Below are 16,353 nucleotides of genomic sequence, written 5' to 3'. Positions count from 1 at the left end.
TTTACCTTCATCAGTTATCAGCATCTTGACATTAGTACATCAAACCTGCTGTTTAATAATGAGCTTTGGTCACCATCAGGCTAACGAATGCTTCTGACACTCTTGTCATTCCCTCCTGTCAGAGATAAAGGTCAGGGAGAAAGTCAAAGAGGTCGAGACCCGTGTTTATACACGGATTGACTCCAAGATTATGCTGAACAAAGCTGACATGTTGAAATAGCAATACCAAATGAAGGGCACGGTCAAAGTCTAACAAAACAGCAGCTGTATTAAAACTGTCAAGTCAAATCATGACAAAAGATTCCCAAAGGCTTTGATCTAACATTTCCCTGGATGGGTAATTAGTTGATTATTTATTATTTATCTATCAAGTCCCTAAGGTGAGTGCCATAAGTGTAAACAGATTGGCATCCTTTTGACGTTCTTTTATGTATGAAAAACCTGTCCCATGTTTGCATACACTCCTAAAAGTCCTTTGTTGCAATAGCAGCTAATTTTCAGAATTGATTATCTTTATAATCTTGGTTAATTGTGGTATAAAACACACACACACACACACACACACACACACACACACACACACACACACACACACACACACAAGAAAACATGAAGTCCCATGCCATGACTATGAACCCCTTTTTTTCAAGCAGTTGAAAACACAAAAGGGGTGGATTAACTATCACATTAGACAAAGACAAGACACCACCAAGAGGCTAGATATTTGAAATGTTGGGCTGGTGTGCTTCAAAATTGACTTTCTGAAGCGGAATAATAATAAAAAAAAGATTAGTTCCCTGAAATCGTCGCCAATTATTTTCTTAATGGTCTTGTAGTAATTATAGAGCCAGAAAATAAATGACCGTTGCTGTTACTTCTTCACTTTAGGACAAGGACTCAAAAGGCAAGAAGTAATGAAGTTTTTTTTTTTTTTTTTTTTTTGGCTGAAATTGAAAAGGTATGAACTGAGGGAAACAATAGGGGTTTGGTTGTCACTTTAAATACCTGCTGTAATCATCAAATTGTTTTCCATCATATGAAACCCAGGTATTCCATCATTTTAATTACATAGAAACATTTGACGTTGTTATTGCTGCATGTGGTAGAACAGATCTGCATCTAAATGAGGGATGATTCCACAAATACTGGCATGTGCACAGAGAGAATTTCAGGTGTTCAGTTTAATAATTTGGGCCTCTACGGGAATCTCTAAAGTGAAAAGTTGTCTCTAAGTGGAAATCAGCTTGAGAGGGGGGCTGTGGTACATCACACACTGTAGTATTGTCATGTAATTTTAATATTATCCTCAAATTGTTCAGACATAATAATCAAGATTAAGTTTTTTCCTTTCTGCATCACAAGATTAAACTTTTTTCTCTGTTCTGGATACATGTGTATATCCTGATAAAATTGCCTTAGTTCAGAGGGATTCCTCGTCGATACATTTAAACCTCATTGTCTACTTTTGATTCACCTAACCGACATTTCCAAACCGCTAAAGTCAGCCCCCTAAACGTCCTTCTGCACTTCTGTCCAACTGCACGGTTTCCTCTATTGTAAACAACAATGAACTGTGATATTTGAAAAAACACAGATGCACCACCGGTGAACTGCGAGCTACCAATCATTTGTAGTCTGTACCCGAAGCGGCTTTTGAATCCCTCCTCTTCTCCCCACCTCTTCAAATTCATTGGCTGCCGGAGGAGTAGCGACAATGTTTAATACACCATGCGGTGTCCGGAGTTCAGTCAGTGAGAGGAAGCGTTCAATGTGCTTAGGACTGTTTTACGTGCGGGAAATACTAAAGAACGACAGTGCGTACACATCCAAGTAAAGCAACCTCCTGCTTTTCTGACAGCTACGGAAAGACTTGTAGCAGAATGCGGAGTTGTTGCTGACCACCTCCTCAGCAGCTGTCTCTCTATCTCTGCGTGTGTGGACTTTGACGGGGGACGCGGACAAGGACAAAATGCCACACCGGGAATCGGTCCCTCAGCGCTGTTTCGGACACGGAGAAAACAAGGCGCACCGCTTTTTGAATTAAAAAAATCTAACTTTGGATCTACCTTACACATCTGGATTTTTCTCCTCCACCCTCTTCTCCGAACAGTTTTCCTTCCTGATGAGCGGTGACTCACTGCAGGCAGAAGGCGAGCCGCTGCATCCTAATCAGACAGCGGAGAGGACTTCAGCTCATTGACATTACAGTCATACTTTTCTGGAGCACTTTTTTTTATTTCCACTGCGCTGCACTGTAGCCTGAGCGTGCATCGGGAGCTTGTGGCTTTTCCGTTTGCACAGAGAGGGGACAGAGGATAGGGGAGGTACCTGCTCTGCTGTGGCTGAGGGGATGAAACTCTCCTTGAACCCTGCTGGAACTGACTATTTCCAATTCTACTGTTTTATTCTCTGGACTATTCCAACACTTTCTGTCGGTAAGTCAACAATCTCTGACTTATCTTTTGTGGATCTCATCGGTAGTTTCTCAGTGTGTTGCTCTCCTCCAAACGATTTTATTTTTATATCATCCCCGTGTATGCGAATGCAACAGCTTCTCTCAAGGACCGATGAGTCTTGCAGAGAAAGAGAGTGAGAGAGTGAGAGCATCAGTAGAGAGAGAATTACACGGCTGTGCCGAGATGTTGGCAGCTCATTTCCGAATTTTTATAAGGCTCATTGTGAATATCCGGATTATGCGGATTTGTTAATGCGTGTAAGAGGCTCATTTTATACACACTTATTTAAATAGCCGCCACAATAGGCCGTCTTCAGTTGTGCGCCTGCAGTGTTGCCATATTATTAAAGTTGCCCTATTACAGTTTCATCAACAGACTCGTATTGTGTGAATGTGCCATCATCGCGCCAGGGTCAGGTCGTGCATCGCACATTGGATGAAGGGTACATTCGAAAACGGCATCCTGAATCTCATGCTTTTTGTAGTGCATGTAGAAAATAAGAGTCATTACATCCATGTGTATCAGGGCTGCGCCGAGCGTCTTCCCAAGGTTAACTAATTGACAAGCTTCCTCCATAATTGTGGAGATGAATTACACATGAGCCCTGTTTCATTTTTGGCTCAGCGGTAGATCTGATGTCTTACTGGCAGTATGGCTTGTGCAGCTAAGTCTATTTTTATTTAGGGGACCAATTGAAACAGACTTTATAATAAACATATTTTTTTCTTTTTCTCCTTAGGTGGAATGAGCGAACACTTACAATGACTATTCTGTTTGGGGACTGGATCGCGATTATTGCTCAGATGAGTCTGGGTGCTCAGCTGAATATAAATTAGGTGTTCGGCTCCACAGATTGCTGGAAGAGGCAGAGGAAGAGGGAGACAGAGCAAAGACAATCCGCAAAGACAAATGCCAAGGCCTCACATGATGAACAGAACTCTTTATTTGATCCCGAATAATAGAAATACCAAATTTGAAGAAGAAATCAACAGGTCAAAGGAGGCATAAACCCAACAGATAATAGCTGCTTTCACGGAGTCGGGATGTATCTCTCTATTTTCTTTTTCCTTCTCTTATGGGCTCAAGCCCTGACATTGAAAAACTTGAATTACTCTGTCCCGGAGGAACAGGGTCCGGGGACTGTGATTGGGAACATTGCCAAAGATGCCAGACTTGGATTGGAGCAGATCGGGCAGGGAGGACAGGGTAAGAAAGCCAACTTCAGGGTGCTGGAAAACTCAGCTCCACATCTCATCGACGTAGATCCCCAAAGCGGACTGTTGTACACAAAGCAGCGCATTGACAGGGAAACATTGTGTAAGAGAAACCCCAAGTGCCAGCTCTCCATGGAGGTGTTTGCCAATGACAAGGAGATCTGCATGATCAAAATAGATATTCAGGACATTAATGACAATTCACCAACTTTCCCCTCTGATCAGATCGATATTGACATTTCTGAAAATGCAGTGCCAGGGACACGCTTTCCCTTGACCAGTGCTCATGACCCAGATGCAGGAGAAAACGGCCTGAAAACCTATCAAATAACACGCGATGACTACAATCTCTTCTCACTGGAGGTAAAATCCCGCGGGGATGGAACTAAATTTCCTGAGTTAGTTATTCAAAGACCACTGGACCGAGAGGAACGGAGCCACCACACTCTTATTTTGTCAGCCACAGATGGAGGGGAATATCCCAGATCAGGTACCATGCAGATTAATGTGAAAGTTATTGATTCCAATGATAACAGCCCTGTGTTTGATCAGCCTTCATATATAGTAGAAATTCCTGAAAATTCCCCTCCTGGTAAAGTTCTGATTGATTTGAATGCAACAGATCCTGATGAGGGCAACAATGGACAAGTCGTCTATTCTTTTAGTGGTTATGCCCCAGAGAGAATCCGGGAGCTCTTTTCCATAGATTCCAGGACAGGAGTCATAAAGATTCAAGGTGAAATCGACTATGAAGAGAGCCCGGTTATTGAGATTGACATTCAAGCAAAGGATCTGGGTCCCAATCCAATCCCAGGCCATTGTAAAGTCACCGTTAAAGTGCTCGACAGAAATGATAACTGGCCATCTATAGGCTTTGTGTCAGTGAGACAGGGAGCCATCAGCGAGGCAGCACCTCCAGGCACTGTCATTGCTCTGGTCCGTGTCACCGACAAGGACTCAGGCAGGAATGGGCAGCTTCAGTGCAGAGTGCTGGGTAATGTCCCTTTTAAACTTGAGGAGAACTATGATAACTTCTATACCGTGGTGACAGACAGGCCCTTGGACAGAGAGGTGCAGGATGAGTACAATGTCACCATTGTGGCCAAAGACAATGGAATTCCTCCTCTTAATTCCACAAAATCCTTTACGGTGAAGATTCTGGATGAGAATGATAATGTTCCCCGCTTCACGAAATCAGTATACCTTCTTCAGATACCTGAGAACAACATTCCTGGGGAGTACCTGGGTTCAGTTCTGGCACATGATCCAGACCTTGGCCAAAATGGCACTGTGTACTACAGCATAGTCAACTCCAACGTAAGTGGGGGTGATGTCAACACCTATGTGAATGTCAACGCTGCAAATGGAGCCATCTATGCTGTGAGGTCCTTTAACTATGAGCAAATTAAGTATTTTGACTTTAAGGTTCTTGCTAAAGATAATGGATCTCCTCACCTGGAAAGTAATGCTACAGTCCGCATCAGTGTACTGGATGTCAATGACAACATCCCTGTCATAGTTCTGCCCTTGCTCCTAAATGACACAGCTGAAATCCATGTGCCCCGTAATGTTGGCGTTGGCTACATAGTCACCACAGTGAGAGCGGTAGATAACGACTATGGTGAGAGTGGCAGGCTCACCTATGAGATCTCAGATGGCAACGAGGAGCACCTCTTTGAAATTGATCCAGTTACGGGGGAAGTGCGAACAGCCCACCCATTCTGGGATGATGTGAACCCAATTGTTGAGTTGATTATCAGAGTATCTGACCATGGCAAGCCGACTCTCACCGCCGCTGCCAGGCTCATAATCAAGGCCTCTGATGGACGACCGCCTGATGGACTGCCACGCACAAAGGACAATCAGAACTGGGACATGTCCCTCCCCCTTATTGTAACCCTCAGCATAATATCCATCATGCTTCTGGCCGCTATGGTGACCATAGCAATCAAGTGCAAGCGAGAAAACAAGGAGATTCGCACCTATAATTGTCGCATTGCAGAGTACTCGCACCCTCAGCTAGGAAAAGGCAAGAAGAAGAAGATTAACAAGAACGACATCATGCTGGTGCAGAGCGAGGTGGAGGAGCGGGATGCCATGAATGTGATGAATGTGGTAAGCAGCCCTTCCTTGGCCACCTCTCCCATGTACTTTGACTACCAGACACGCCTGCCACTCAGCTCACCAAGGTCAGAGGTCATGTACCTCAAGCCCACTGCCAATAACCTCAGCGTGCCCCAAGGCCACGTGGGATGCCACACCAGCTTCACAGGCCCAGTCACCAGCACTACAGACACACCTACTAACCGCATGTCCATCATACAGGTAAGAGAAATTGCACTCTTCTCCTTCACTGTATTGCCACCATTTTCACATCACAACACTGAGAGAGCTCCCATTTCCTATATCAACCTCCCTCCCCCCCGTTTTGTAAAATAAAAGAAAGAGAAGATAAGGACAGGCAGAAGCAGAGAGGCCCAGAAGCAGAGGGAGAGAAGAGGGGAGGGAGGGAGGGCTGAGCATTAGAAGGATTAAACAGTCATTCCAGTATTCTCATAGAACAGAGCCACTGACATCAACACAAATCAGTTGAGCTTGAAATATGTCACGGCAGGCTTTTGAGATCCGTTTTCATGTAGAATATTTTTCATTAATAACTATCACTGTCATTTCCTTCCCGTGGAATAAAAGGTTCAGGTCGATGTAAGTTATGAGCAGGTACGACTTTTTTATTAGGTAAACCACCCAATTATCCAAAATATATTTGCATGTCCTGATCCTCTGACCCAGTCTCTCATGAAAAATACTGTCTGATACGTAACATTAATTTACCTGGAACAGCTACAAAGTCACATTAAGAGGATAATATTTCTCCAACTGTGACAGATGCTTATTTGCATCTTTTCAAGCTGTGTTTTGAGACACTACATCAGTCAAGTTCTATAGCTTCCCAGGGTTTTTTTTTTGAGTGATTTTAATTCCTAGAGATTAACACATTGTACTTATTTTTCCAGCTACTCAACACGTCTTTGTGTTGAGTACTTTGGTGTATAAGCCTCTAACCTGATAACTTCTCTATGTCTTTGGCCTTAAGCCCATTAAAAGTCTGTCGTGTCAGACGAGGATTAAGTCTGCTTCAGACAGCGGTATGTAACAGTGGGGATAATGGCCAGTTGTAGAAAAACATACCCTTAGTCTGTTTACTTCTTTCATGGTACTGATAAAACTTGATAAGAAGAATAAAATGCGCTGGTCAGTATTCTTTATTTGGCCTTCTACCTTTTGTTTGAATTAGAGAGCATCATTCCCCTGTTACGTGCTGAAGGACTGTAACTATTAGCCTCTTGATTAAGCTCTCTGGTGCCTTTTCAGTCCTACTTTTGCACTGGACATGGATGTGGTGATGACTGTGATCAAATGTGACGTGTTCCCACCAGGGAGGAAGGCCACTGTCTGTTGTTCCCACTCTCAGTCTCAGCCTTGCCTCTATTATGAGCCAGCTGCATAGGGCAAGGGTCAGCACAGAGACCGTTAAGGTTTCCTAATCAGAGGGACAGAATAATTGCCAAGCCATTCTGCGCTCTGTTTCTCTGCTAATGTAGTGATGATGAATTAGACTGTGTTGGGCTGTTGCACACCCATTTTGTGCTCTTACTTTTCCCCCCTCTTCCGACGTTCAAAGGGAAAACAAGCAAGTGCAGCAACAACGCATTCCTTAGTGTCTTGTTTACAGAGGGTCCCCTCGACGCATCAGGCTTGCAGGGTGCTCTATTGTATTATTCAACAGAAACCTGTGTAGAGGGAGATGGCCTGAGGCATTAAGTTTCTTCACAAGCTGTACAGAAGCGTATCACCCCCCCCTCCTCTCAGCTTCTGCCTCATCTCTCCAACCGTGTGGACAGTAAGTAACCTGAGTCAGAAGAGAGTGGCTATGGGAAAAATGTCAGGAAACAAAGACAGAATTCCCCTTCCATCGATCCCAAGGCCTTTCAGCCCATCTGTCACTACAGTTGCCACGGGAGGCAAGGCTAAATAGGAAAAATAAATAAAGAGATGGATAAAGCATGAGAGCATACCGCCGGCTCAGGCAGTTTCACAAGGGCACCTTAGTAGTGCTGTCTTTATTTGAACCTACTGTAGCTTCCTGTAACTCCCAGTCTCTCTCCACAGTGCTGCTGGCCTCTAATGATGTTTTATAGTGGTGCACTGGTAGACAGGCTGGGTTTGGTCTCTTGCTGGGAGAGTGGAATAATATGAACATATCAGTAGAGCTCTGCTGGCCTTATCATTGTCACCACCGTGCCAGTGCCTGTCCTGGTGGAGAGCTTCATTTCATTTCTAAAGAGAATTCCTGGGATAAGGAGATGGATGATACGTAATGATGCCTAATTCCGCTTAAGGCGTCGAAGGGAATTACTTAGTGTGGAATCAAGGTTAAACCCAATCTGCTGCAAAATTCCTCAATACTCAGGAAGAAGGGATTTGAGTAAATCGCACCAAAGAGTGAGCCTGCGCCTATTCGGTCTTGAGTATGTTTTAGGATTTTGGCCCACAGAATGTTAGCTCCAGCAGCTGTCCCAGGCAGTGGCCTACTGACTGGTTTTTTAGTTTCTCTGCTGCTCTCTGACCATTTTTTTTCCTCCAAGCTGCCCACATTGTTAACAAACATACAAAGACTCCTGTGTCATTACTTTTAATTGGCCCATAATTTATCATATTGATTTGTTTTGATAAGTTTTGAGTGTTGTAATTTGATTCACCATGAAACTCTAATTAAAAAGACTCCTGTCTCGATGGGAGAGCATCCATGTTAATAAGGTGCAGGTGGTAGAGAGGCAAAGGGGGAGTCTGGGAGGAGCCGAGAAAGGCTGCCTTTAGGTGGCGGCATTCTGCCTTGTGTTGGTGGCATTGAGACAAGGGTGTCAAGGAGAAAAGGGGTTCCTGCCTCTGCTGACTTGACATTGTCACTCGGTGAGGAAGCTCCTTTTGCTCTAATGGAAAATGTCAGGCATGAATATGTGTTACACGCAGGGAAAATAGAAGACATTATTCTTGGATTGCTCGCATGATAGTATTTTTGGAATTGTTTTGAATGACAGTAATTTATGTTACCAAGCAGACACTGAATCCTGGGTATTTGAAACTGACTTATAGTTGAATACATAGTAGAAAAGTGAATATGATAACAATTTGTGCAATAATAAACCATTGTCTTGGAATATATTCTAGAAAACACTCACAGCTATAAACCTGTTGGGTGATTTCAAAGAATGCTGAAAAGAGCAGTTTGGATGTGTGTCTGTGATCACTTAAGCAAGGTGGATAAAATATAGGAGATAAATCCCTCCCTTCCTTGATCTGTTTAGGTTGAGCATATGCATTCAAACAATGTACTTGAAGCAGATGTTGGAAATGAATGCTTCCAGGAATGGTCTTACTCTGCATAATTTAAAGACATTGTGTGTGTGCGTATGTATGTGTGCATTTATGGGCTTGAGAGTGTGTGTGTATGTGGCTGTAACGTCATTGTGTATTCCAGGCATGTGATTTAAGCCTTTAGCTGGCAGGCTCTGTGACAGAGCCCCTCTCTTTTTTATGAGCGGGACAATCTTGCATTTGTCCGAACCTTGAAACACCCTTCCTCCCAGAAATGCACACACACACACTGGTGCACACAAACACAGGGATGCACATGTAACCAGGCTTTGACTGTTTTTAAGGATCCAAGCAAAAAAGTCTTATCAAAGCCTCTGCTGTATATTGTATTGAAATTGCTCCCACACTTCAGTGGCCACCGAGGAAATGAATTGAAAAGCGCTCTTTATTTCATTTCTCTCCCTCTCCCTTCATCTTTAGATAACTGCTTTCCTCTGGAGCTTTCTATGGGGAGAATTTGGTTAACCTGTATGTAGCGAAGCCCTCCTCCAGACAGGACTGAGCAGCTCAGCAACACAATGCACACACAGTCATTTTTAGGGATGAGGGACAGTTCAGGAAGCCGTTTGTAATTTGTGTATTTTGGGTCCCACAGTTGAGCTCTTCGGGGCCACTTGGCATGATTTGTTTCATTTGTGCCTGCCTGTACATAAAAAAGAGAATTATCAGCCAGCCTTAGGGTGTATCTTCATATTTCCTCAAATAAACCTGCTGCTACTGTACGTAACACTACACACTGGAATTCTGAATTATTAATAGGTAGTTTTATTTTTCTTCATCTCCCTCAAGCTCATATGATAGATACAAGTAGGAGGAAGTGCAGTCAGACCACAAAATCTTGCTCTGGGGAAGAACCGCAAATTATGTTATCTCAACATAACAAAAAAATAAAAATTTAGTTACTGATGTTTAGTTCATTCGCTGCTGTTGCTTCTGTTTGCAGAGCTGCTTGTTGCACCACTGGTGCATCAGTGTGTCTTCAAGCTGTTGCAGCAGTGTAACACACAGCACGAAAACAGCATCTATATTTGCATCCTCTTTCATTAATAAATCATACCATTTAACAAATCAGAGAGAAAGCGCTAAGATGTCACGATAAACATTAGAGGTCTCTGGCTATTTGTTAACATAGCCTGGAAGGAGGAGGAGGAGGGCAGAACACGGGGTAATTGGGACAGAAGACACTTGTTTTCTAGTATAAGCAGAATTTGAGCATTCATTTACTTTCTCTATTCTTCCAGCAACAACATGAGGAAGTAGGAGAGAAAGTAGAGATAACTGAAGCAGTCTCTCAGTGCAGTAATGAAGTTTTTAAGCTTTCAAAAAGAGCCTGAGAAAATCTGCTGTGGTAGTTATTAACACAACCATGTCTTTATCTTTTATCCTTACTTTAATGTTTTCTTTGACCACCATTTCCAAGAAAAACTTTAAAATACACAGACTTAAAATTCTTCAGAGACTTACACAATTAATAGTTCATCTGCAGATGCATGGCACCCAGAAACTTTGTATAAGATTGGAGGGAGTTGTGGAAGTGAATGTTTTATTCATTGCAAGTTCTAAAATGCCAAGTAACCCTGCTAAATAATTGAGTTTAAATGTAGAGCTCTAACACTGCCACTCTACACCGCCTCCTCTTGTTACTTCACAAATCCAGTCGTATTAAAATGTAGACGGAAATAGATGGACAGAAATAGAAGGCGTGATAGACAATAATGAATGTGTACACTATGTTGGTCTTCTTGGTCAGCCACGAGGAATCCTTTTAGCCAGCTGCCGTGCATTCATGTGGATAAATCATGTTTCTGAACGGCATAATTGCATAATTCAACTGACCTCCTGACCTGGCAATGTGAGGCAACAAAGGAATTTATTTTTTTCTCAAGTGCAGAGAAAGAGACAGGATATGAGGACACGAGCTGACCCCAGTGGTAGCCAGATAGGCTGGATACATAGATCCAATTTGCTTGGCCCAACAGGAAGCAGCGCACTGGAGATGGCATGGGCATGATAATAAGACTGCAAATTGTTGGGAGGCATTCAAAGTGGAGTTGTTGTGCTTGTGTGTGCATGCTTGCTTGTGTTAGAGGAGAAATGCATCTTAAGGATGTTGAGCTTTAAAACATTATGATCATTTTTGTATTTTACTGAGAAGACAGTGCTTCTGTCTAGCATGGTGTAAGTTATGATCCAACTCTGTTATTTCAACTTCCCTTTTTTTTAACCAAAAAGATTTTGACAAGCGTTCAAGAACAAGCCAAACTTTAACCAAAGCTTGGCTCACATTATCTTTTGACATTGAAGTAACCTCCAAGTTTCAGCGTGCAGCTGCTCTATTTAGCGTTTCTGCTTGTTTAAACTATCTAAAGTTAAAGCTTAAAAATGTAGTAGTTCAATAGTGGCACTCAAAACATAAATGGTTGTTGTATTGTGAGTTTTGTTCTTGCATGACAGTCACCCTGTTTCCTGGCTCCAAGCTAGCTTGTCGATATTTCTGTTGTCTTGCATGTGAAAGCATGGACTGGGTGAACCTTTGCACTGTTAGACGGTTACGTGTTGCCTGTTATCGAACATTTCATGAGTAAATGCTCCTGTACAGAAGAAGAAAATATTTGTGCATGCCCCTGCCAGAATTTGAAACATTTACCTTGGTGCTGCTAGAATTGTGCTTGAATTACTCAGGCACAAAGAGCCAACCTAGCATCACCAGAGGTCACAAAAAGAAGAAAACAAAACATAACCTCCCTAGTGGAGGAATCGAAGATGCAGCTGTCATGTATTTAAGTGTGTGTGAGAGAAGGCGTACACACACATGCACCTGAGCTACCACCAGCTGTGCTCTGAAGCGCCAGTCTCGCTGGTTCTCTCAGATTGGAATGGGCTCCCCTGTAGTGGCCGCCTGCCCCCTGAGGGCTCTTAGATCCCTCCTGGGGTCTTTAGACTTCAACGCTTTGAGCAGCAGGGCGCTGAAGCTGCAGCGCTTGATGAGTGTATATCAGAGTGACCTCACGGTAATGTGAGCCGAGATGCACAGCGCACAGAAGGCTACATAGGCAAACACAACGTGGCGATGTATGCTTTGAACTGCCAGCAGCTGGGTCTCCTTGCTGTAAATCAAACTCTTTCAAAGTCAAACAAAGTGGTACCCGTTTCGCTGTGTCTTGGCACGCATCCAATTCCGAGAGAGCTTTTTATTTCTGCCACATCTTCCTTCACTTTGCCCCCTAGGCATGTGCTGTAGAAACAACACGCAGCTCAAAGAATGAGTTATGTGAATCTGTTCTCACCTTCTATCTCATTAGTCTAAGAGAAATGATTTATCCCTTTCTCCCCTGGATCTCTCTCTCCTTGTCCTTGCCTTTTACAGTTCAGCACTTCCTCAGCTTCATCAGCAACGTGATGAATTGATTGAAGGGATATACCATGAGCACCATTTTATTTGTTTTAATTTCAGCTAACTACATGTCAAAGCAAGACACTATGAAACTCCCTCTTCTCCTTTACGCAAGCACCGGAGCACATTACAGTCACTCATTCCACAAAACGACAATTTGCCTCGCAATTTGAGGAGTATTTTTCCAAACAGCGTAATCCTGCCCGTGTATTGTTTCCATGTTTGTGTGTGTCTCAAAGAAGATCTGACACTCTAATAGGAGAGATCCCACTGCCTCCTCTGCTCCTGCTTATATCTGTGGCACAGTTTGAAATCTGACTCCCATGTCTAAAGTCCTCTGTGTGTCTGAGGGGAATTGACAGCCGCTGTGTTTTGCAGAGGCTGTTTTGTGTTTTGTGGCAACAGAGGCAAAATGAGCCAGTCCTCTCAGATGTTATTGCCTAAACAAAAGGTCTGCTAAGTGGTGGGCACACGAGATATGTCCCCAAACGTTCGGCTGTGTCTGCTCTTCAGGGTAGCAGTGGCTATGCTGAGTGCTAATGGCGTATTGAAAATTGTGTATTAGGCTGGTTTCATCTTTTTCCATTGTACGGCACAGATGTACTCGATTGGCCCCTCACTGGGTTTGTGTCTTAGAGAGAAATCTTTTTGGGGCCTTTAGCATTCAGATCAATTGCTGGTTTGCTGTGTTTCTTATTGATTTTTGCTCTGTTTGGTACTGAAATACTGTATTTCATTATCTATCGCTCTGAGCATTGCTTAGCTAAAAAGAAAAAAACAAAAAAAACAAATTTGCTCCCACTCTCACTCACTCACTCCCTCTCTCCTCCTCCCTCCCTGACTCCTGCTCTCTTTTCCTATTTTGGATTCCCTTTCTTTCTCTCTGCTCTTGTCATCTCAGATAAGCGTTGCAATTGCTCATGTTACTGACGACCCAAGCCAAATTCATAATGATGAGATTATCTTGTCAACAGTACAGAGTGTATATGTCTGCCGTATTGATCCTTGCGCAGTCTTAATAAATGAAGTACCACGATGGAAGCGTTGGCTCAGTGATAACTCTGAACACATCTTGGCTATTTATACACTCTCAACACTGCTGAGATGATGAATGGAACTTGTGTATTATGCCCTTCCCCTTCTCTATTCCTTTTTCCTCTCCTCTCCCCACCTCTCTGCTCTTCTACTTTCAGATTGATGGGGTAAAACAGCCCCCCCCCCTTCTCTCCACACACACACACACACACACACACACACACACACACACACACACACACACACACACACACACACACACACACACATTGTTTGAAATACGTCCTCTTTGAGGTCATACTGACATGCTGAGTCGATGTACTCCCAGGTGGAGAGACATGGGTGCTGCTGTGGGAGGAACCAATCACATAGACTACAAGGGGAGGGTGAGAGAGAGCAAAGAGAGGAGGGGGAGAAGAAAAATAATTCCCAGCAGCGCTAGAGCTCAGGCCTGTGTGTGTCTCTAAATGACTGAGGTTTCAAGGGGAAGTTATCTGTATATTTGAAGAGAAGGTCAGCAGGGTTTAGAGCTCGAGATTATGTGCGATTGTTTCTTCCGTGGGCTAGCTGATTAATGCTAAAGCTGCTCTGACAGATCCTTAATGCACAATAGACGCACTTAAAAGAGTCTGAGAGGAAGTGGCGTCCGACGCTCTGACAACAGAGCATTATGCTAAAGCCTTTCCTGTCAGATTTCACCCAGGTGCACGGATAGCTTCCTTCCTTTCCTCCTATTCTCAGCCCCTCCTCTACTCCAAATCCTCTGACCCGTTACATATACAGTAGATAGGTCACCTTGAAGTGAAATTAGACATAGTCCATCTGCTGTGCATGTGTGGGAAGATAGAGAGCAGGGAAGAACGCAGGTGTGTGCATGTGTTGTGCACTTGTGCATGTATTGATATTTGACGTGTGTACATGCACCCTGTGTGTCTGGTTGTGTGTTTCCTTTTTATCTGCGTCTGGCCTCGGCTTGGGGCTTTGGGGAAATATCTACAATCCTTTCATCCATGGAACGCCTCTTCCCTACATCAATTCAAATGGAATAATTTTGTTCTTTAATGTTTTTGTTCTGAGCTCTCAGCTTCTGTCTTGTTAACTCACACACCAGGCAGCATTTAGTGGAAGGTTTGTTTCCAAAGTAAATTAGGAAGTACTTGTTTCTTTGGTCTGATTTGATACTAATACCCCATATGAGGACTTAATGATATAAGTTGGAAGGCGTAGTAAATGTGTTCATTTTGTAGCTGAAAAAAACAGGCTAATGGTGTTTTTGTTTAAGTCTGCCAGCCTGCAAACACTCACTCCACAGAGTCAGCTTTTCACTGTTAATGAAATGCATGTTTTCACAAAGTTAACACTTCATAAACAACACTTTGAACAGAGGCCAAGACAGGTTTTATGTTATTAAAAAATATGCATTTTGCTGGGCACACATTGTCAGTAGGAACTTATAATTACATGTTTTAATATCTACATCCAAAGAGAGATTATGCGGCTGTCGTTGAACTGAACTTGACAACAGGCATATATTCTTATTATCTGAAAGATAAACAAAAGAAGGGAAACCGTTTTCCAGTCACTTTGAAGAGCTACAGCCAGCTGTTGGAAAGCACAACATACAAACTGGAAATAGGGAGAGCGTTAGCTTAGCTCCTTGCAGTGTTTTCAGTTTCAACCCTTGTAATTCTCTAAAAATCTCTCTTCATGTCTTTCTTGTTCATAGTAGAAGTAACGGGCCAAGATGCTTTCTAAGCATTAGTCACAGAAGTCCCTTTGTCTTGCAGTTGCCACGAGGAGTTCCTTGATTATCCACAAAGTCTTGTATAGAAGCATTTTACTAAATTGGAATTCTGCACCTGTTCTTATCCCATGCACTGCATGATTACATTCATGCAGTCATGTCTTAAAAGTCTGTAGATTGCATACCTCTGCAACAGCATCAGATATTTGGGCTGCGTTGGCTTTGGATTAATGAGGGTGAAGTAAGGTCAGTGCTGACTCGACACTTCAGTTAACGGCCAAGCTGTTGTAGGTATTGATGAGCAAGTACAGAATGATTAGTGGCTTACCGACATCACATTCTGCACCTCCTCTTCTTTACTGCTTTCCCCACAGTTTCAACTGTGGATAAATAATTTAACATCAACTTAAGTCCTCTGTCTTCTTTTCCCCTTTCCCCTTTACTTAAAAGCTGACATATTTTCCCTTCATCAATAATCATAAGAGTGATCCCAGCTGAAAGCTAACCAGACCAGCTGGTTAAAATGTGTCTACACAAAGTGTCTCAAGTAGTGAGGGAAAACAACACAGCTATTTTAGGAGTGCTGGCAAACTGCTGTGTTAGGGCTTTCTGTGTGTGGAAATAAATATCTATGCCAAAAGCAACATTTATCACTTACTCCTGGGGCTCAACTGCCACAGATGTGGATTGTGTTGATATGAGTACAAACACGGCGTCTTGTGTCGCCCCTCCTCTTCAGAGCGGGGAAACTTTCGTCTGTGCTGGCTTCAGAGACAGCAGCAGAGACTGAGTTGGCGGCTGAATTGTTGTCAGTGTTTTCATATTTATGAAAGATGATGCCGGGTAGGAGCTGCAGACATCCTGAAGCAATACTGCAGGAGATAATTGCAAATCTAACAGGGATGTGATTTGAATGGTAAGTACTTCTTGCTCTCCTCAACTTGAGGCCATCAAAAATCCCCCACCCCCTTTTCAAAATAAAGTCAGGGTCACAACCTGTTCCAGCCAGACTCTTTTTGTTTAGTGCATTTCGATTATAATGCTTCTGTATTTTATGTCTAGCTCCTATTTAAT

The 16,353-nt window shown here is 43.1% G+C and overlaps 1 protein-coding gene across 1 annotated transcript in view; it reads left to right on the top strand.

Moving 5' to 3' along the window:
• The first annotated feature begins 1,761 nt into the window (after positions 1-1,761).
• pcdh17 (protocadherin 17) overlaps positions 1,762-16,353 on the top strand; it is a 59,520-nt gene continuing 44,928 nt past the window's right edge. Inside the window, exons 1-2 of the mRNA XM_074666414.1 lie at positions 1,762-2,435; positions 3,196-5,995. Of these exons, the coding sequence (XP_074522515.1) occupies positions 3,500-5,995 (2,496 nt within the window). The 5' untranslated portion in view covers positions 1,762-2,435; positions 3,196-3,499. The remainder of the gene's footprint in view (positions 2,436-3,195; positions 5,996-16,353) is intronic.

This window comes from Halichoeres trimaculatus, unplaced genomic scaffold, assembly GCF_033239565.1.
Source record: "Halichoeres trimaculatus isolate MK-OKI-2021-1 unplaced genomic scaffold, fHalTri1.1 fHalTri1_scaffold_3, whole genome shotgun sequence".
Classification (NCBI taxonomy): Eukaryota; Metazoa; Chordata; class Actinopteri; order Labriformes; family Labridae; genus Halichoeres; species Halichoeres trimaculatus.
This window is presented reverse-complemented; position numbering and strand designations above follow the sequence as displayed.